This window comes from Alosa alosa, chromosome 13 (genome assembly GCF_017589495.1).
Source record: "Alosa alosa isolate M-15738 ecotype Scorff River chromosome 13, AALO_Geno_1.1, whole genome shotgun sequence".
In the NCBI taxonomy this organism is placed as follows: Eukaryota; Metazoa; Chordata; class Actinopteri; order Clupeiformes; family Clupeidae; genus Alosa; species Alosa alosa.
Window position 1 is genome coordinate 25,968,297 of NC_063201.1, and position 23,007 is coordinate 25,991,303.

The 23,007-nt window shown below is 46.4% G+C and overlaps 1 protein-coding gene across 2 annotated transcripts in view; it reads left to right on the top strand.

Annotated features, from left to right (window-relative positions):
- Window positions 1-23,007, top strand: part of jarid2a (jumonji, AT rich interactive domain 2a) — a 38,123-nt gene that overhangs the window by 1,385 nt on the left and 13,731 nt on the right. The window contains exons 2-5 of one of the 2 annotated variants that reach the window (XM_048260160.1): window positions 12,760-12,895; window positions 15,207-15,360; window positions 17,950-18,119; window positions 21,467-21,652. In XM_048260160.1, the coding sequence (XP_048116117.1) occupies window positions 12,760-12,895; window positions 15,207-15,360; window positions 17,950-18,119; window positions 21,467-21,652 (646 nt within the window). The remainder of the gene's footprint in view (window positions 1-12,759; window positions 12,896-15,206; window positions 15,361-17,949; window positions 18,120-21,466; window positions 21,653-23,007) is intronic. The other variant, XM_048260161.1, reaches the window with a different exon arrangement.

Consider the following 23,007-nt stretch of genomic DNA (forward strand, 5'->3'; position numbering starts at 1 on the left):
GTAACCAAAGTCTCCTCACCAGTAAGACTAGTTCAGTTCAATGTCAGAAACGTGATAAGCACAACTGTGTTCACTGCCACACACAGAACACCACGGTGAGGGTGATTTGTTTGACAAATATGAGGATAAAAGATATTCTGGTAGATACTCTAGTATTTCAGTAAGGTCAATATAACTGGACTATGTACATGACAGAGCTGATTTAATGACACACACACATAGTCAGTGTAAACTCAGGAGAAAAGGTGGATCAATGTATTATGACCTGATACCTTAAAGCCTTGCAGTAGGCCTGACCTACCATGCAGTTTTTTTTTTTTCAAAGCAAATGAGCCATTGAAATCGTTCATCTGAAATATTTCCTGTTCCAACTTCTTTGTAGAGTTTATTTGGTGCTTTACATTGTTCTGTTTGTATGCGTGTAGAAAGTTAAGGCGTGGTAAATACTGTGGTGAGTCACATCTCATGATCACTTCACTCAAAAGGACTGTGCTTCACTAAATATGTCAAATCAGTTGATCAATCAGGTATTGTTTATGGATTTCTTTTATTTTCAACCAAGTTATGGAAAGCAATTTAAAGCTGCATGTGGAAGGTGAACACAAGAATCCAGATGGACCAAGTGAAAGAATACCTGTGTCGTCCCGAACATAGTGTATGTTCGGAGGAAGAACCCAACTAGTCACAGTGGACTTTAGTGTGACTGTGCTCTCGGAAGCACCACAGCCCTTGCAGTTTAACCTCAACTCAATTAGTGTAAGACTATTATACACGCTTGGCTTAAGGAGAAGTGGATGAAAGAACAAGTGGGCCTTCGCAACTGAACTCAGCTAAAAAAGACACTTGGCTACACCAGATAAGCACATCCCTGTGATCACACACACACACACACACACACACACACACACACACACACATACACACAAAGCCTGTTGTTTGCATTTTGTGACAGTGTAAAAAACCAGAGATAAAGACACCCGTTAAAGTATGTCTTCAGTGTTAAGAAACAGAGAGAGAAAGAGAGAGAGGAAGAGAAAGATGGCAGTGGAGGTAATTGGAAATGACAAGTGCAGGGGGGGGGGGGTTGGGGAGCTTTGGTAGTCTGCACGGCAGTGTGGTGGTCTAAAACATAACTCAGTGCCATGTGCTCTAAAACTTAATTCATTGCCATGTGCGAGGATAAGCACAGCTGTTGCTAGGCTTTTGCAAATTTAAAGAGGCTGTCAGTGTTTGTTTGAGTGGGCACACAACTGACAAGGCCCAGTCAAGGAATCTGACCTACTGAATGGGACACACACACTCTCTCCTGCTCTCTCGTCCTGCCTTTTCCCCTTTCTATGTGTCTTTTTTTACACACATACAAACACACACACACACAATCATTTTCTGTCTTTCTCCCTCTCTGTCTCATTCTCTTATCCTAACACAACAAATACAAACACACGCACACACACATGCATGCACACATACACACGCACACATGCATGCACACACACACACACACACACACACACACACACACAGAGGGCTCTTTAAAGGCCACAGTGTTGCCTTGTGGCATTAAAACTTAATACCAGGCTCTGGACTGACTCGGCTAGTATCACTGTAATCTGTGTCACGCTTCTGTCAGCCTCCATCTGAACTGAGTCAACGGAGCAGAGAGGATTCTGCCGCCGCAGCCAGAAAGATGTGTTCAGCATGCTGTGTGCCCCTCTGGACAGATTGTGAGCCTGCACACCTGTAAAAGTGACCTTCATACTCCAGAGTAGGTTTGGATTGATTGCTGGTGAGGGGGGGCATGTGAACCGTGTATCTGCGGTGGACGGAATCGAACCAGCCCTACCTTCAGGAAGATCTGCTGCAGTCAGCACTTTACACTTCTATTGCCCTTCCCATCATTTGTTTTTGTTTACACAATGGCTGCACCGTTTCATTACTGCTGTTATATAATTTGATTGCAAGCAAGCGTTGTAAAAAAGAAATTATGTAACCTTATTCTGGAGTGAACCTAATGACTTTGCTCCAGCCAGATTATTGTGAGGGTTGGCAGCGAAAGAAGTTTTAGTGGCGATCAAAGCTCAGTCGCTATTCAGATAATAATTATTTTGTTTGGTTTTACATAATCAGCTGGACAGGTATGAGCCTGACTATTGCCTGCAGTGTTGCTGAAGCTGGATAAAGACCTGTATTCATAGTCACATAATCAACACTTCTGTTTTGTCCATTCAAATGGTTTCTACAAATTGTTTGTGTCATGTTTTGTCAATCCAAATGGCTGGATCTAGATTTCAAATCAAATGAATGTTAAAAGTGTCCATGTAACAAGCACTTGATTACTCTCTGGTGTTTGAGCTGAGACCCTTGCAGGCCATAAATGTATGTCTTGGCTCTCCCGTCGGTGTGAGGAGGTATGGACTTTCCATGCATCACAGTCTGCTTTCGCTTCAGCTCAGCGCTTCAGCGGTTTCTTTATGTCTCCCGATTTATTCCATGCAGAGTTTTTATCTGAGGGCCACTTGTCAAACCTGTGGTGCATTATTCCTCTTGTTGCTTAACAGTGTTTGTCAAGAGCCGCTTTAGCAGCAGAGAGATCTCAGCCCTAAGAGCAGACTCCAGTCACACTACATTAACCGACACGTTAACAATGCGGGACACATGCCCTGAATTATGGGAAACATAGATTTTCACTCATCTATTTATCGCTTTCAATTTCCATGCATTATGGAAATATGGCTCGCTAATCATGCCAGACTGCCATTGGCCACAGTGGTTAAATCATTTGGGCATGGCACATAACAATAATTACAAGGAAACCAGTGCGGCTCAGAATTATTGGTTCGACTACCCTGGAAACTGCAAAGAAATGAAAAAAAAGGAAGTGGTCTCGATGCTTGTGATGTTGGATGGGATCTGATCTTCAAACAATAGCCTAGCCTTGCCTAGTCTGACATTCTGGCAACTGTGCTGTCATTGCGTCGATGCATGCCAGAATTTAAATGTTGTGCTCAGTAGCTAAAGGACAGGGTAACAAAAGGATTATAACTACCTAGGCAGAATGATTAGTTTTCCTCCACAGCCACAAGATAGCCATTACGAGCACTTGGCTTATTCTAACTTGAGAGGAGCTACAACAAGTCTAATAGCACACCGCCAGGCAACTCCTAACGCTTCCAGATGTGTTGCAGTCCTCTGTGAGAATGCCATCTGTCCTCACAGTGGAAGCGATAGAACTCTGTATATTTCATCTCTCATAACCAATACTCAACTATCCACCATTTTCTGAGGATTATTTCATAGATGTTTATTTGGTCCTTTTTGGCTCAGAAACATCTCTGACTGTGCTTCTCATCTGGTCGGGCGCGATGCGTGACATGCTTCTGCAGGTCCAGGTGTTTTCCATCTCAGGACACCAGGAGAGATTGGCCCTGGAGTTGGGGTTAGCAGCCCTAACTCAGCCTGGGGATATCCCCAGTGCAGCCCAGCCCAGCGCAGGCTACTCTCTTGCTCTGCTCTGCTTTGTGGCCTCCTGTGCTGCTGGCCTTGGCCTGAGTCTCTTCTCTCTCTCTCTCTCTCTCTCTCTCTCTCTCTCTCTCTCTCTCTCAGCTTGGACTGAGCCAGGTTCTGTTTACATAGATCCTTGAGTGCAAGGCTTTCCTCCAACACTCTGAATGGGAGACTCTCACTCAGCTGTTGTTAGAGGCTACGGAACAGGAACAGTGCAACTACTGTGTGACAGGCTCTGTCCTTGCAGTTTTGGCTGATCAGACCAAATGTTGAAAGTTGGACCCGATTAAAAAAAAAAAATTCACTGGAGTTGGAAATAACATTTGGATTGGATTTGGATATTTCACATCCACCCCAGAGTATCTATTAATATTTAACTAACCATACCATCCTGCTGGAGTAGGGTGTGTGTGTGTGGGGTGGTGTTATGAAGCATATTGGGCCATTTAGCGCAAAGCAAGTTGCTGTGTCTAATGATAATCTGTCTTGGAGCAAATCTAGTTTAGAGTTTTATTAGGTAAGGGCAGGAGAAGGGGAGTAATGGACGATGTATCTTTCCTGGTCGGTTCACATGTCTTTGGGCCTAATATATGCTAACAAAGTAATCCGTAATGTCCAGTCAGGCCCCTTGGCAGCCAGCAGCAGTTGTATCGTCAGCACTCAGTACGGTATAACTGAAACGGCCCTCCTGAGCTTTCCTCTGCTTTATATTGGGCCAACCATTCTCCCGGCCCCCCCATCCTGTTGTTGTGAGTAAATGTTTCCCTATTTGGATGGACGGCATGAAAATATATTCATCACGCAGTTAAGTGAGGTCTTCGTCTTTGTGCCTTTCTATAGCCAGTTCTATTTTCTCTCTGCATTGTGTCCAAGCATCTAAGAATCGTTGTGTCATTTCTTGCAAGTCTGTTTTATTCCAATGGTAGTATTCATCCTTGAGTTTCTCCCTGAGGTATTCATCTTGCAGTATATTTCCAGGTAGAGGAAAGCCTGTCTTAAAGGAGAAGAGGAGAGGGCATTGACAGCTTGGCTGCTGTCAGAAAAAGGCTTTTGAGTTGACAAAAAGATGCTCCGTCAGAGCCCAAATGCTTTTGATATAGTGCTTATGGATATGCGTCCCTGTCATTAAATTGACCTCAAATAAGAGCTATGAGTTTCAGAAAGAGGTCATTACACAATTGAGAGTGTGGTCGTGTGCGAGGCTAACTAAAGTATCGGTGTACCAGACAACTGGTAGCATAAACTCCCTGTTTGCTGTGAGAAACCACATGCGTTTTTTTGCGAAGCATTGTATCTCCTAATGCCCAAAAACGAAGACGTAAATCACCAGGGGAAATATTCCGAGGTGCCAGTCATCTCTCCGAGCCCATCCCACTCCCAGACATGTCCAGCTGTGCTCTAATTAAGCAAATCACTCCTAGGATCAACACCGACTCTGCCGAGCACCTAAACAAGCTTATCTTAATTTTATGCATTTGTGTATATTTTATGTATATTTGTGTGGTTAGGCTTGTTTCATTTGTTTCATACGTTCATATAGCCTATGTAGGCTACTGTGTTAAAAAGAATGGCCACATCAGTATCTGAGAAGATGCTGTTTTGCCGTAAATGTAGTGTGAAATTATGCCGCTGCTCTTCCTAGTCTGCACAGAGGCAGACCTGGTGCAGCTGCATTATGTATGTGTCCTGGACTGAAGCATGTTCCAGGCATGTCCCTCTTTGCTTTGTGCTGCCACTCTGCCTCAGAGACCTCTACCCCACTCCGGGCCCCTCTTTGTTCACACAGCCGCCCTCTCTATACAAAGGACCAGGGGATAATATTTCACAACAGGTTTAATTTTTTTTTGCTGCTTTGACAGACTCTTTCCCTCCGTTTCCTTCTCTCAGCACTGCCAGGGTGAGTTCCCATCCATTTCTGTCAAATTCACAGCTGCATTCAATACTGTAGCTGAGCAGAGAGATTTTTTTTTTCTCTGGAAGTCTAATGCCACCACCATGGACTCCTTGCTCTCTTTAAGCCTGAAGACAGCAGGCACTAGAGTGAGGCACTGAGCAGATTCACGACTCGTAAGTTTTATCCAGTGACAAAAAAAGAGACGCATCAAAGCCCATGCGAGTGAATGGGCTGTGTGGGCAAGTAGAGAGTTATAGGTGCTCTTGAGAGAGGGAAGAGAGTAGGAGCAGAAGGAGAGAGACAGAGTTAGAGAAAAAGAGAGGGGGACAGAGTAGAAGAAAAAGAGAGAGAACTGGGAGGCCATGGGCCATGTGGCTGTTGTCATGGAGAGGGAGGGGAGGAGGCGGGGCTGTGATATCTTGGCTCTCCCCGTGACAGTCTGTCTTGGCTTCTAGGTGACTATTTGGACGGTGCCGTCTGAGGGAACAAAGTGCCCTTGATAAGTGAGCTAAAACCCTGTTGTGGTGTAATCAGGCTTTTACCGAGACCCCTGGGCATTGTCTTTTGTGTGCATTACAGCTAGTAAAATGAGGAACAAGGGCCATAAATGGTACTGCTAAGATTTGTAGTGCAGACATTTTGCCATATACATGTTTTATTTTTATCCACAAGGGGTGTGCCCAGATGAAATGTATGACAATCATGTTCTCTGAATGTGTTACATTCCATATATTGGGTCTGGTCATCGATTTGTTTTCATTTCATTAGCTGGTAGAATGAATGGTTTTATTATGCTGCTTTTCAAGGCAGGCCTTCTGAAGGAACGGCAGCATCATGATCAAAAGGAGATTTTTTGCAATTTGTGTCTGCAAAAGTAAAGCGTTATTATTACATATTTATACAGCAAATTGGTTCCGCTTTCTTCACCTGGTAATTCAGATAAAATACAGCTGATGCAATTAACTCCACAGCTGGGGGGAAATCCAGCGCAGTCAACGCTTCCCCATTTCAGAACCCTTTGACTGCAGGCGGTAGATAACATTCATGTGGTGGTGGTGAGGCCAGGCCAGCAGCTGCTTAGTGGGGATCCAAACAGATTGAGACAAGTCTAAACACCTCAGTCTTGTACTTGAAAGAGCGAAATCCATGCGTTTCATTACTTGTTTTTGGAATACGGCTTGTTGTTGTTGTTTGTGTGTTTTTTTTTACAGAGACAAGCAGTCTCCCTGCTACTTTGTGATTGTATCTCGTAAAAATGATTAACCTGACAGTATTCCCTGCTCATCGGTGTGAAGCTCTATTCCCCTAGCAGTTACAGGAAACAGATCAGACACAAATCCAAGATGAGATACAATCACTAAATATAGCTGGAATATCAGGCCTTATAGGCTTCCTTTTGTTCAGTCTTTGAATGCACGTCGTATCACATGAGCTTGGCATTTTCTTTTGGCCAACATAACTTTGATTCAGAGGGAAATATTCAGTCAAAGGACTTCTCCCACTTGCTGTGTAAATCCGTTGGCTGGCTGACCATAACAAACCACCCACCCCCTTTCTAAGCCTGAGTGTCATAATGGCCCTGCAGACTCAGGTTTAGTGGAAAGTATTCACCTCCTCTAGAGCTAACCTTGATGTCCGTGTGAAATTCAGGAAAGTGGCGTGTCACTCCCGTTTCTGTAAAGGCTCACAGGAATTCCTGTCTCCTTGCCGTGCGAGCGAGCGAATGAGAGCTCCCGGGAGCTATAACCGCACGCATGCACGCACGCAAAAAAAAAAGAATGGTGGTGTCTGTGTGCCACTCTTTCTGTGTCTGTGTGCCACTGGCTCTGGTGTCTCAGAACAAGGTCACGTTCGACATGTTGGCAGAGGCTCGCTAGGGCCTGCTGCTGCCGCCACTGCGGCTGCCCGCACGCTTCTGTTTTTATGTGGCCGTGGAGCTCGGCCAACAGGGTGTAATAATGTTGATGTGTTCTGCTTAATCTGCTGCTTGACTGATACTGTGGCCAGCTGCCGGCCACTCAGGAGAGACCCAGAGCCGGACAGATTGAGCGTTGTTTATTTGTGTAGTCCACCCCACAGGCCCAGTCCAGACCAAAAACAGACAGTGGACAAGTTGGATTTTGCCAGATGGGTGAAGCAAAAGTATTGATTTTGAGTCGTTGGCTTCTAACAAGAGCTAACAAGGGATTTTTGCCTTCTAGTCATGCTTCTCATCTGCACCAGAGGTTTCAGGTGGTCAGAAGTAATAGTGATATTCACCATCACTGGTATGCCATACAAAGAGATTTGGTAGGTCTTGTAAGTGACACATATATTGCAATTCTGTAGGCCACATAGTCTTGTTTTAACACCAAAATATTTTAAACATTGAAAGGATAATTGAATAAGGAGCATGTTTAAGCTTGTAGATGAAATATATTCTCCCTCATTGTAGAAAATCAGAGAGTAGACTTACTGCTCGACATTTTAGATAAATAATAGAGAATAATTATCAGTGGGAGAACAAATGTGCTAAAAAATATTCTGTCTACTTATTATGCTGACTTCATTTCTTATTAGTCACAGAGGGGCATTCATTGTTAATGGTGATCCATCCTTGTATATGGAAGTGGATAAGCTAATATTTCTAACAATGGGATTTTGAAAATAGGATCCCAGCGTTCGCTCATTTGTGTCTTTCGCACATGAGTCATTTGTGTTCTTGTCAGGTTTGTGGGTTGTGACGAAGCGATGCAGTTGATACTTGCATATCAACCTCGTAGACATAGCATGTTTATTCAAAGAGGAATACCCCCCCCTCCCAGACAGACAGACAAACAGACACACACACACACATGCATGCACACACATACACACACACACACACACACACACACACACATACATGCTAACTGGCACACTGTCCTACTCAAACAACATGGCAGTATTGAGATGGTGGTTGTGCCTGGATCAATGCCACCTTGTGCAATTCACAGTGCCTACAAGGCAAGTCTGTGCATTCGAGCTGTCCTGTTCCATTGGGTTTGCTGTGACAGGTTATCTGTATGCAAATCTGGAACAGCGATGCTTGAAAAGTGCACAGAATTGTTTCTAGTCTGCTAGCAATTACGATGTAATCCCTGTCAGCGCTGGGCATTATGGTTTGGCCGTTTGCGCGAGTATCACTTTCATTATGTGAGCCTAAATGCCTCCTCGTCCGTTTGCGTGGCTGCTGAAGACGGTCCAAACCTCAGAGCTTTCCCTCAAGTGTGTTAGTCACAGAGGATCAGCTCATCATCTGCCACTCATAAAGAAATTGAGTCTCTGATGAGGCAGAAGATCTGCACTGGACACAATGTGGAAGCTATTCACTGGTTCAGTCCGTAGCCTTATTCACCCTGTGATAACAGAGAAGTCCTCCAGCCAGGTTTTTAATGATGATGTAAAATGCTTGAAAGTATTATATTATTTTAAGAGAAACCTAGCAATCAGTGTTTTGCTGGATTTTAACTCTTTGCAATGAGGTAAGCAATCATTGACCGAGCTCTATGAGGCCTGGCTTTGAGTGAAAACATACCTCTCCCAGGCTGGTGTAGGACTTCATTTGCTCTGAACCAGTGAATGTTTTAATCATACCACATTGTCTGGCATGGGTTCAGGCTCTCCTCTGCAAAGCACAGGTCTGGGAGAGGAAGGGAGACTCCATGGAAATGGATGAGGACATTAAAGGCAGAACGTGAAGATATTGCAGTTGGCACACAGGAAACTGAGATTCTCCGAGGGTACCCGGCGTGTCAGAGATGATTAGGTATTTAATTTAACCTCCGGTTTTGGAACCGAAGTAAAGGAAATTCTGAAATAGATTGTTTCATGTGGGACTCAGCGAATGCATTGAACACTGCACGCATGCACATGTGCAGACTGAAGGTGCTCTGTATGGCTCTGAGGACTCCTAATTGATTTAGGATGGACTTTGGCGTCTCTGATTAGAACGTCACTCATTAGGTTCTATACAGTGGAAAAGCAGTGGATCAGTGATCATTTATTTGATCAGAGAGCAGAGTCCAGATAGACCGTTGTTCTCACAGAAGGATTATGGAGGAGGAAGTAGGAAGGAGAGAGAGAGAGAGAAGGAGGAAGTGCTGTGCTGCTTCTCATTCAGTCAGCTAAAGTCTCCTCAATTTGCTCTGGTTTACTGAGCTGTAAAGTGATGCGGATCGAGACTGTGGCGACATTCACTTATTTACTATTGCTGATGAGGCTCTCTTGTACTACATCCAAGATAACTCTCAAGGATCACACACAGTTAGGTGTGTAACACATCCAAAATAACTCTCAAGGATCACACAGTTAGGTGTGTAACATATCCAAGATGTAGCTCTCAAGGATCACACAGTTAGGTGTGTAACAGACAGACAGGTTTCATGTTGTTATCTTGTGTCTATATCTCTGGCCATCACTCAACTGCCGCAACCCCTTTCACATGCATCTCTCTTTGTCATTGTGTCAACAGCAATATCTCATCAACTGTTTAATTCCCATGCCCTTGAGATGGGGGCCAATGTAGGCTCACTTGTAGGACAAAGACCTGAGCTCTAAAGACCAAGCCCAGGGGACCCCACACTTAACCACAAAACAACTGACCTGTCTCTATTGTGTTGACGGTTGGTCAGTTATGCATGCCACACATACCACACTCTCCGCAGCCCTGAACAACACGAAGAAAGATGGCGCTCAGAGTGAAGCATGCTCATGTTCGCCGGCGTAAAGTAGTTCTCATTATTGTCAAGGGTGTGACTCATGGAGACTTGTTTATAATTTGGTGTTCCTTAAGATCAAATGGATGGAGCTATTCATAAATTAAACATGTGTCGGCTTACATAGTCCCTGTGGAAGGAGCAGGAATTTGAAGCACATGCCTGAATATATATGATGAATGCTACTGTGAATATGTTTGCCAACACCACGGCTCTACGTGGCTTAGAACAGTCTAGAAGTGCTCATGTATTGATTGTAGGCCTGGCCATGTTTCATTTTATGTGCATCGGTAGGCTTGAGTATGTGTGAAAAGCCATACAAGCATGAAAGGCAAGAAAATGTTTTCTTTATGGACAAAGAAGTTTCATCCTCTTAGCAGGGAGTAATTAATCATTGGTATGCAGTAGTGTTTTTTCCCTGGGAGCAGAGAGTGTGTGCCATACAGTCTTTTAGAGGAACACGTTGTACAGCCCATTGAAATCGGCAGCTATTTACATCTGGAGAATTCCGCAGTGTATCGCTGCCTTCCGCGCTGGGGGGGCGGGGGTGTGGGGTAACCGGCTTCTCTCTTTTCTTAACCAGCCAGGCCGGCTCCCGCTGGCTGTGCTGAATGATATGTGAGTGTAGCAGGAGACCGGTGCCCCCCCCCCCACTTGGACGTTGCCCAAAAGTGTTGCATTGTTGGTACAGTAGGGTTGACCCACAGTATTATTTTTCTCTGGGTTTGAACAGACTCCAGAAGGTATTTTGGCTTGGGTTGGTTAAAGCCAGCTGACTCAGGGTAAAAAAGGGAAGGCCTCACAGACACCCACCCACACAGAACCACACACACACACACACACAGACCCACACACACACACAGGCACAGATATATACTTACTCACAGAATCGCACACTCGGATGTGTGTGCCCCTTTATGTGAGAAAGTAATCGAGTGTGTGAAGAGCTTTCAGAGAATCAGGAATTGTGGGAAGCAGCTGGGGGAAAGCCGTGGAGCAGGAAATGGGAGCCATCTCGCTACTGGGAGAAGAATGTGTATTGTACAAACAAGCTGTTCACCCACAGGGAATGTGTGTTATCATAACAGCTAGCATGCGTGTTGTGATAGCAGTCAGTATCTACAGTAATAAGGATCCCTCTGACACGTGCCTGCTGCCGCTGCTGCTGCTTCTCTCTCACCGATGAGAGAAGCCTGCTGCTGGAGTGTGTGTGTATGTGTGTGTGTCTATTTTTAGCCACGACAGTTCATCGCAGACAGTGTGGCGGTTTCCTTTGTTTCTCCTAAAAAATGCACATTTATTCTGCCCGCGTGCGTTTTTGTCTCCGCGGTGACTCTGACACATCTCGTCTTGTGTGAATCACTTTGTGATTTTAATTTCCTCTACACGGCCACTGTTCACAGATTATGCCATCGTCATGTCACTGGAAGAGCCCTATAAGAGGATTGGTGTCCTTTTTGACATTGATATATTTCCCCACCCCAGGAACTGTTATTCTATAGGTACTGAATATGTATTTCAACAGATATGAGAGCCCTCTGGGTTCACAATGTGTGTACGAGCCTTTTGTTCACTTTGTTTAAGCATTTCAAGGGTTTTTACATGTATCACATATCATTCACTTTGTGCTTTGTGCTTGAAAAGTAACTAACCGGACTAACGCGCTCAACACCTTGGTATATTCACAACTGAGGGCTAAATCCTCCTGAGTGTCAAAATAAACTTCAGAATTAAAGGATGGCACTCACAGTTCTTATTGAAACGTATTTAATCGCCCTACAGATGCCCTTCTTCAACGTGATTATGGCGATTTCACCTTTGACACCTGATAGGCTTAAAGCACCTATTCACCATCCCAGAAGTGGCCATCATGCCTTTGTGGAATGCCTGCATACTGTATCTGTGGGAGGGTCCGTTTGAGCTCTCTCTCTCTCTCTCTCTCTCTCTCTCTCTCTCTCTCTCTCAACCAGTTTGGTCAGTGATGATGCAGTCTCTCTGTAGAGTAGGACACACCTCACCTCTCTATGTTTAGGCTCCAGTTCCTCCAGGATTTCTGTGTGTGAAAGCACATTAAGGGCAGGGAGGTCTCGAGGGCTCCTGGTGTCTTCACCTTGTCTCTCCCAGGCCTCCTCTACATTGTAGCTTGAATGTTATTCCTCATTTGGATAAAAGCATCTGTTAAATGAATAAATGTAAATGTAAGCTGTGTCCAGAGATTTTCCAACATGTCTGGCATCCTCTCAACATAAAAATTAGACCATCTCCAGTAAGATTATGAAGGTTAGCATATATATAAGGTTATACATTATACCAGACTAGCCTACTTCAAGTGGGGAATATCCAGTAGAATACCTGACATTTCTTGTCACTGTGCCCTCAATGCAGTGACAGTGACACTATATGGCCGGTGAAGCTCTCCATAATAGGTCTGCTGTAATGAAGCTCTCCATAGTAGGTCTGCTGTAATGCTGTCTGTCTATTTCTGTCTCCACCAGCATGGCCCTGTGGATCTCTGCATTCCTCAAATGCAGCTGTTTTTTGGGTTGCTCCTCTGTGTGCTGCTTTGGGGCACTGCTCTGGGTCAGGCTCATCCTGTGCTGTGCTGTGCTGTGCTCTCCTCTGCAGGATGATAACGATGGCATCCCCTGGTCGGAGGAGCGCGTGGTGCGCAGGGTGCTCTACCTCTCCCTCAAGGAGTTCAAGAGAGAACAGAAGAGCAAAGTGCTGGGGAAGGAAGGCCACGGCAAGGGGGGCATTAATGGTGAGTGGACAATCATCGTAATAGCCTGTTTAGCACGTTTGCATGATTTTTAATCGAAACACACACACACACACACACACACACACACACACACACACACACACACACACACAATCATACTTTATCTTTTGGTCTTCCTCCCTCCCTTTCTTCCTCTCTCTCTCTCTCTCTCTCTCTCTCTCTCTCTCACACACACACATTTCATACAATATTTCATACAATATAGCATACAATGATTTCAGTCTTCTGGCATTTTAAGACTCACAGAGATTATATTTGCTGTTGTTGTTTTCTACAATAATTTTTGTCCATCTGTAAAAACTCCATTGCAATAATAATAATTCGCTAGTGAAACATTTTGCACAAGGGTCCTTTCATTTTTGTCCATAGCTCTGTTTCAACTCTGAGTGCCTTTGCCTGCATCTATCAAATTGAAGGTGAAAATCACTGATGTTTAAGGAATTCGACTCCAGTAAAACTGCATGAACCGAATGTGTGAAACATTCAAATTTATTGTAACAGGCATGCGTACACACTGTTGCTAAATTCTGTAGCTGACACATTGTTGCAAAAAAAAGGAGTTGACAGAAAAGGATGCTGTTGTCACTTTGGAAACAGTGGAAACAGGCAGCAGTGGTAGCCAGAGAAGAATCTGCTTTCATTTCCTCTTATTGGGGCTCCATTGGAGGCGCTTTCTAGATGCCGCAGGCATATCTCAGGGCAGCCTCGGCTGTCTCCGTCTCAGTCTGAGGCCCAGCGGTAGCCTGACCTTCTCCAGAGCAGTGGGAAGCTGTCCTCAGATCAGCACTCGTCTCCAAAGGAGCGCTCTCTTCTCTTATCGTCTCATTAGGACGGCAACGTGTTGCCCAGGAAACCCACACACTCAAAGCCTCTCTTAATCTTCGGAGTGGGTTTTTTGTCACCAATTGTCTTTTTTTTTTTGTTTAACAAAACCCTTTTAAGTTCTCATGCTTTATCTTGTGTAGGACATCTATATTCCCTTGCCACTACTGTCTCTATTTTGGGAATATCACAGTTAAATGGATGAAAAGCATTGTTTGTGGGCCAGTCGTGGATATATTGCCAGAAAGAGCTCTGCTCCAGTCAGACAGCACTGTGGACACTGCAGTCTTCCCATGATTTTCTATTTTTCTGGCCATTCATTTTTCCAGCTTATTAGACTCACTATTACTTCTTCTGCCATGCTTGCTCCCACTCTTGAGTTTAGTAAGGCAAATTAGGGCCAGAATAAAGCCCTCTCTGTATGGTTTCATTTTCTGAGCCTGGTTTTATTGCACCCTACCAGTCTGAGTCATTTTTCCTCTAATGGCCCAGAGGTGCCCAGAGCAGAGTGCGCTGCCAGCCGGTCAGTCTGCCAGCCAGCCGCGCTTCAGAGGAAGATTAGAGCACGAGGGCACCAGTGACCTGCTCTGCCCAGCCTGCATGGCACTGCACCTGCATCTGCAGACAAAAAAGGCAACTTTGGTGGAGGCGGTGGGTCAGTGTAATCATAGCATAGTCAGTGGCATAGTGGATGAGTAAAGGCCTACAAACGATACTCTGTGGCACCGATGGAGTTCATCTTTATTGACATTTTCTATTGTTAGATAGGACTGTTTTGCAGGGTGAGTGTGTGTCTGTGTGTGTGTGTGTGTGTGTGTGTGTGTGTGTGGGTTGGGGGTGGTGGTTTTGATCATGCGTAGGACAGGGTGCTATTTCGGTTTTAATGGACTGTTTCCTCTGTGGCTAAGAAAAAAACAGAAGAATTTTGTAGAAGTAGTTGTCGCAATTATACTTCTTCAATGGGGCTTTTCTTCTTTGTGTCAGCAATAACAAGGTGTGCTGATTTTTTACAGCTTGTTCAGAAAATCATTTTGTGAAAATTGTTTGTAGGGACATTTAGTTGGCATAAATGAATTGTGGACTTTAAATGTAAACTGATTAAAGAACAGGCAGTTAGTAATCATTGGTGAGCCATTTCGGAATGAAATGCCGTAATCGCACATAAAAGCTGGAAAACCTTCCTCTGTCTGGCCCAAGTTTCTCCACCGGGACTTTTGTTGTCCCCCCCCCCTCCTGGCCCGGCCTCTCTCTTTAATTCTTCGCAAGACTGTGACTTCAAGGTGGCTAACTTGCCAGGAGTTCTCAAGGAATTCTCCAAAGCCCTGGCAGAGAGCCCTGTTAGGGTGCTGTATGAAGGAGAGGGTGAGAGAGAGACAGACAGGGAGAGAGAGAGAGAGAAAGAGAGAGAGTCAGACTTTAGACTGTCCACCTCTGTCAATCCTAAATATGTAATTGTTTTTCCTCTCAGGTGTTTTAGCAAATGGCCATTTGAGTGGATCGAGTTCCAGGTCAACAGCGTCCAAAGGGTTCACGGGCAGCTCCAAGGCGGACCGCTCCCGTCGCCTGGCCCCGAGTCATGATGGAGTCAGCGAATCCTCAGAGGAGGGGCCCGTCCGCAAGAGGTGAGGTTGACCGTCACCCTGTTAATTCCTAAACAATACACCAGAAATGTGTTTGATTACAAGGAAGTACAAGACAATGAATATAGTGAGTGTCAAGCACAAAGCACAGTTCCAGAGACCTCTTTTTATTCCTGATCATTGTGACCGCAAAATCAGCAATCTCTTCACGGCAATCTAAAAGGCATTACAAGAATGCCAGCCACTAATTTCGAACAAAGTGGATGTGTTTGGAACGAGAGAGAGAGAGAGAAAGAGAGAGAGGCAACAGAGGCAATGATTGCCGCTCGCTTTTGTAGTCTCAGCAGAGGACTGCCAGAGATGGACGCGCGACACGCGGCTTTTCCCTCGATGCGTCTGCGGTGAGCTTGGTGCAGGTCCAGTGTGGTGATTAGCAGAGATGGCTGATAAGCAGCGCAGAATGGACCAGTCTAAATGTCACAGTACTTACCGCTATTTGCTTCTCTGACCTTTCTCCAAATGGCTTCTTTTGTTGTTTTTTTAACATGCACACATGGTGTCGTATTTGTATCTCCTTATTCCTCATTTACTGTGACAAGATGGCATTAAAAACACAGTTTTTTTTTCTTGCAGTGTTTGTCAGATGGTCAAGTGAATTACCCTTTTGGCGAGGAAAGGTTTCGTGGAAAATGGCATGTCTTAAAATGCTTGTCCTAATTTGTTTAGGCGTGTAGATTTGTGTGTTGTGTAAGAACAGAGGAGGTTGCACTTCTCCCTTGTAAGGACCCCTTTTTTGTAAGTGTAGAATGAAGAAATCCATTTCAGAAAAGGCAACTAAGCGTACAATGTAGACGGCTAAAGTGCAGCAGGCTAGCTTATTTCTGCTGTAAAACCCCATTTAGAAGACAACAGGACACTGTCCACTGTGATATGTTTATTTTCTTGTATGTTGTTCTGTGATGTTTTTATACAGCCTGGCAGCTAGTGATGTAATGGTTGCTTACATCAATTTGGCAGTTACTACTACATCAGTTTTGCTGAATGTGTGTCAGCTTTCCTTTTCAGGGCATGATTATGAGAGTATAATATTTATACAAAACATTATTTCACCGTAACAGTATCCACTAAAGGCCATGCCTTAGCAGTTGTGTGAAAAGATTGACTTCTGGGGCACATTCTACTCAACTACTTTTGGGAAAATGTCATCCTTGGACCACAATCAGGCTCGAACTGAATAAGCTACTGAATGTGTTCGACTGCTAACCGACAGCTGATACTAATTAACGTAAATGCTGCCGCAGTTACAGATTCGATTGCAGCTCGTTTCGGGCTCAAGCATCCCAGGATGGCAGAGCTGTGAATTTTAACAAGGGGGAAACAGATACCCCTACTGCTGCTGCTGCGGCTGCTGCTGTTGTGTCGTGCGGCTGGCTGTTATTAGGACTGTTGTGTGGTGCGGCTGGCTGTTATTAGGACTGTTGTGTGGTGCGGCTGACTGTTATTAGGACTGTTGTGTGGTGCGGCTGGCTGTTATTACTGCCGCAAACTTCGCCGGGTGTTATTATTCTCCCGGTGCCTCAGATTCTCACAGGTCTCTTTTCCGATCAAGACATGCGGCGGTGTCAAAAAAAACTCGGCCTGCCGGTGTAATTATCACATCCCTCTCATCTGGAGGCAGGAAGCGCTGTCTTGCCTCCCTCTTGAGATGTCTTCTCTCCCTGCACAAAAAAGGGGGTTGAATGAAAAACTGGGCCATTCTGGAAGGAAATGACTTTGTATGAGATAATATCTCGAGATACCCTGCGGATTTTTGATGAGACTATTTCTCCCTCTCTCTCTCTCTCTCTCTCTCTCTCTCTCTCTCTCTAGCTCTCTTTTTCTCTCTTTTCTCCTTCTCCCTGATATGATTGAGTAATATAGTCTTGGGGTCTGAGAGGGTTAAAGCGAAAGGTTAATGTATACACACAGGCGATGCGACGCAATATGATGGTGAATGTGCTCAGGGGGAGAGCTCGCGCGCGGGGCCGAGCTCCTCTGGTCCCTGTCCAGACCCTCCAGCACGCTGCAGGCCAGAGGGGGCTACATAATTGCCCAGCTGCTTCAGCCCCCCTGTGCCGCTTTGCCCGCCTCTGTGCAGAAATAGCAGGTAGCCTGCCTGAGCCTCTAATAATTTATACCAGTGGTGAGGCACTGGAGCCATGTCTGATCCATACCCAGCACTCATGCAAAGACCACTGGTGTCAAATATACAGTACGCTTTCCCCCTTTTTCTTTATATTTAATGGCAAAGGCTGTTATTAGAGTGAATTCTAATTCACACTAAGTGTTAATAAATGGGTTCACCTTGTCAGAAATACATAGAGGTATATGCTCTTATTTGTATATGTTTTGAAAGGCATAACTGGTGTGTGTGCTTAGTTGTATTTTTGTATTGTATATTGTATTAATGTATTGCATTTCTTTGCTGGAACACACAAATAATGTATAATAAAAAATGAAAAAAAGCTATATGCAAATAGGAGTATTTGTTTTAGTTTCCTGGTGCTAGATAAATCATTGGTCAGGATGTCTGTTATTTGTCCTTCCCCTGTGGCCAGTGGTCCTAATGTCTCGTCCCTCTCTGTCCCGCAGGCCCAGACTGCAGGCCCAGAGGAAGTTTGCCCAGTCCCAGCCCAACTCCCCCACCTCCACGCCGGTCAAGATGGTGGAGACCATGCCGCCCAGCCCCGTGCCCCCTCTCAGTGAGCTCTCCAAGCGCCGGCCCAAGACTGAGGACTTCCTCACCTTCCTCTGTTTACGAGGTAGGCTTCACAGAGCTCATGTTCCCTCCTCCTCTTCCTCCTCCTCCTCTTCCTCCTCCCCATGCAAACCGTGCACATTCGATTCTAACTGCTGCTGTGATGCTGTCGTTTGGCCCATCGTGACTCCGGCGCACACAGCAGTAACAACAGAAAAGCTCTTTCTGCAGGCCGTTTATTTTGTCCTGAAACTTCACCCTGCCGCTGTCCCAGGATGCTGCTGCTTTGTTAGCGCGGTTTATTTCCCTCCAACCCTCTGGGCCAGTAAATAGGAATGCAGGTGGTGGTGGGGGTGGTGGTGGTGGACAGCGACGGAGAAAAAAGACTGGCCGGAGAGTACGTCTCATTTTTGCGACACACTTTTCAAAGTCGTTTGAAGGTAGCCGTGTTTTTACTGGCGTGTCCCGCGCTGCGCTGCGGAGGCATCCGCTGACGTTATTTACGGCGCGTGTCTGTCTGCTGGCTCGCCTCCCGGGGCCCCGTCAGAATTATAGGCAGCTGCTCGCGCTCGCGTACAGAGTGGACGGGTGCGGTGCGGTGCGGTGCGGTGCGGAGCGCCACTTTGGGTCTGTTCTTAACCTCACTCTCAGACCCAAATCAGTGTTTTCTCTAAGCATCAGTGACAGCTCTCCTTTCGCCTGTGCCGTGCCCGGTGCCAGTATTTGTTTTCGTGGCTTTATCTGATTACATCGTCATTGGAGGGGGGTGGGGGGTTGGAGAGGAAGGGGGGTGGGGGGTTGGAGAGGAAGGGGGGTGGGGGAAGGGGGGTGGGGGGTTGGAGAGGAAGGGGGTGGGGGGGGGGTGGATGTTTGGAATGTGCACCCTCTGCGGCTGCCCGTTCATTCAGGGCTGGTAGTTCTGTTCATCAGTCATCAGTCAGGGCAGGTAGCGTCTGCTGGTGTCTGTCATCACAGACGCACTGTCTCAGGTTTCCCTCCTCAAGCTCTCTCTCTCTTTCTCTCTCTCTCTCTCCCTCTCTCTTTCTTTCTTCTCCACTGTCGGGGCTTTAACCTTATGAGAATTAATAAACCTGAGACCAAATGTCTAGACCGTATTAAGATAGTTCTTTTATGCTGAGGTCAGTTTCTGAAAAGCGCTTTTAAGTATTTTTTTCCCCTTTCCATCAGAAGGACTTGGCAGCAGTATTTCCATGCGGTGAATGACTGATCACAGCCGACAGGAATACGATGAGGTGCTTTATTGTGTCTGAGCGCGACGCTCATTTACCCCCCCCTCCATATCCTGTTTCGCTCCTTGTAGCATCTAACCGGAACAAAGATGTCTGAATAAAATCAAATTAACTCTTGTCCACATGCACACACACACTCACACTCACAGACACACACACACACACTCTCTCTCTCTCTCTCTCTCTTTCACTCCCTTCCAGTTTCTTTCTCTTCTTCCCTCTCTCTCTTTCTCTCTCTCTCTCTCTCTCTCTCTCTCTCTCGCTCCTCTGTCACACACACACACTCACAGAAGGCTCTGCAAAGTCATGGAGCCCACTGATTAGATTTCCCTTTGACTCTTGGCGGAGGGCAAAGTGGGTTAATGGATTTCCAGACATAAAAAAGCGAATCAAAGCATCTCTTCCACTAGACCTGACCCCTCCCCACCACATCATCACTGACCCTTGTCTGCTAGTTGGCCATTACTGGTTAACACCCCCCCCCCCCCCCCAATTCCCATCCGTCAACCCCCCGGTTCAGTGAGCAGGTGCAGAAAAGTATCCTGCGTTATTTGAACTGTACGCTGGTTCATCGCGAGTGTCATCAGCAACTGTGGCTCAGCCAGAAGAATTCAGTTAAAACTCATTACAATGACAGTCATCTCTGTGCAAGGGCTTGCAGACTCTCTAGTGCTCTGAATGCTGGTTCATGATGTCCATGACAGGGGACTGTGTTGGGCACACCAACTCATAACAGGATTTGTGGTCTTTGTGGTACGTTTTGAAGTCCCTGCAAAAAGAAAAACAGGTTTGAGGCCCCAGTTGCCAGTAAAAGAGAGGCCCCACTTCACGATGGGGAAACTCCCGAACTGTATTAGGGACAGTAGAAGACCGTTGAAGAGGCCTCTCTCTTTGTTAAATGTTTATTTGGCATGAGTAATTTGCCAGCTGTCATCAGCTTCCACAGCATAACAGATTTGCCTTAGAAAAAATACCCCATTATTGTAGTTTTTTTGATAATGTAACTTTGTGAGCACTGTCATGTAAATAGGTTATATCATACTGTATGCACAGACATGCTACTGCTGTGCAGTAAATAGGTTACAGCAAGAATATTATTTTATGAAAACATCCTATTTTTTTCTTCCCAAACTACATGCTACTCCTGAAAGCCATATCTGTCCAGTGACCTGCCACACTGTTGCAATGACGAAGGCTTGTTGCGCTTGTCCTGTCGGGCAGAGGACAATAGTCCAGAGATTTAAAAGCCCAGGACGTCCATCAGAGATGAAGGATGGGATTAACCCTCTACCCCCAAGCTATCAGGAGGCCCAGAGACACCGTCTGAATACCGGCCAGTCCTGCTGTCACATAGAGATTACCTCTTGTCAAGGGGATGTCCTGACCTCTCCCATGCCTGCCCAGGGAGGCCCCCAGTGCTCTCTCTCCATCTCTCTCTCTCTCTCCATCTCTCTCTTTTCCTCTTTCGCTCTCGCTAGATGGCCCTTCCCAGAGCCCCCCGATTTGGGATCACATGCTAGCACATGCTAGAGTGCTGGACTCGATGACCTTCCCCTCTCCGCCCCCCACCACCCCCCGAGATAAATGGCTATTCATGGCCTCCGAAGCGGCCGCTCTGACACAGGCCCTCCATTGTGAGGCCGATGGCGGCCGGGGGGCCCGGGGGGCCGGGGGAGTCTGGCCCTCCGGCGTGGATAAGCGGCGGCCCAGATGAAGGGAGGACGGGGCTGACCAACACCGATTCTGACTCCAGCGTGGCCGAGACATTAGCCACTCGACTGGACCCCCTCAGGGCCCGTCAGCCGAGACCGGGTGTTATGACGCCCCCTCGGCCCCCACAGGCTGTCTGAAGGGGGGGACACATTTCCTCCTTTTCCCTCCCCTTCCTCCCTGTTAAGAGATATATGGTGCTATCATGGGGAGAGGTGTATATTACATGGCCAGTCCTCCCTCTATCTCTCTCTCTCTTTCTCTCTCTTTCTCTCTTTATCTCTTTCCACTCTGCCCCCACCCAATAATCTCTGCCTTTTATTTTCTCCAACTCTCACGATTTTCCTTCCTTTGGCTTCCTTCTCTCTCTCTCTCCCTCTCTCTCTCTCTCTCCCCTGTCTATCTTTCTCTCTCTCGTATCTCTAATTCCTCCTCCGTCTCTTTGGTGCAGGTTCTTCGGCGTTACCCAGCAGCATGGTCTACTTTGGTACTGCCCAGGAGGACGCCGACGTGGAGGAGGACGACGAGGAGGGGGATCAGGAGACGGAGGCAGCGGGCAGCGAGGCGTCCACGTCCTGTCAGTCCACACCGCGGAAACACAAATCACCTGGCAAACCCACCGCCAACGGCCACGGTAGTTGTACACACCCCTTCCACACACACACACACACACACACACACACACACACACACACACACACACACGGGACAGATTTATTACCTTTATGTAAGTCTTTAAACAATCACATTTTTATGAAATAATGCAAATTCTCCCCCTGAGTAGCCATTGGTCAGCTACTACAGGTTTATTCAGTCCAGGGCCAGTTCTGCTTTGTGTGTTTGAACAGGCCAAAGTGTTCAGGTTTTATTATTTCTCCGTGTCCGCGGACGACCAGCAGCCGGCAGAAGGAGCCATTTGGTTCCCATTTTGAGGACCCCAGTGAGCAGTGTAGGGAATAATGGCCCTTGCTTTTTGCCACAACATGAAGTTAATGATCCATGTCCACACTCATCAGAGGCCATGGCTACATGCTCTCACTCTCCTTCCCTTTCCCTCTTACACTCCCTCTCTCTCTCTTACTCTCTCTCTCTCTCTCTCTCCCTATTTCAAACACAGCTGAGGCTGAGGGTACACTGAATGGAAACCTGTCCCAATGCTCAGGTGATAAAAGCATCAGAGCCATATGGAACAGGAGAAAAATATGAGCGGAATCATTCTCACTGGACCTTGTCTAAACACACACACACAGACACACAGAAGAATAATTCAAGAAAGACTCGATTCAAGGCAATATATGAAAAACTTAATCGTCAAGTGCAGTAAAATACATACATCCAGTAGCATTCCCAAAAGATTTCCCTATCTAGTGTTATGTTGTTTTTTTCAGGTTTGTACGAGATTAAATACCTTGGCTCTTTATTATCCTTTAGACTGAGACGTACGTTTTTCTTTGCAAACGTACCCACCATCTTTAGGGGGTCGTGCTATCGGCAGGCCCATTCCCTTGCTCCGTGCATTGTTCTCCCTGATGGCCCATTTCCCCTGTCGGCGCTCTGGCCTTCAGCTGAGGCTCCCTGCCTATTCAGCACAATCTCCGGACCGAAATCGGACACCGCTGTCACCGGAGAGCCTCCCCTATAAACATACTCCCCACACGCACGGACGTACCCTCCCAGCCAGGGCCGCCGCTTCAGCCAGCTCAGGTTCAAAAGTTGAATCTCCAGGCGCTCCCTCTCTCTTTCTTTCTTTCTCTCTCACTCTTCTTCCTTCTTCCCCCATTTTCTCCCCTACATTCACTACGGACAGACTGGAGTTTGGGAGTGTTGGTGTTTGGCCTGTCGATCCCCCCATGCCCTTAGCAGAGAGTGGGTGGTGCTGGGGGGGTGGGGGTGGAGGCCGGGTGGGTGGTGCTGGGGGATGGAGGCCGGGTGTTGAAAAGGGACTCTGTGTGAAGCGAAATTAACTGGGGAGGGAGCCATGTTGGGCCAGCA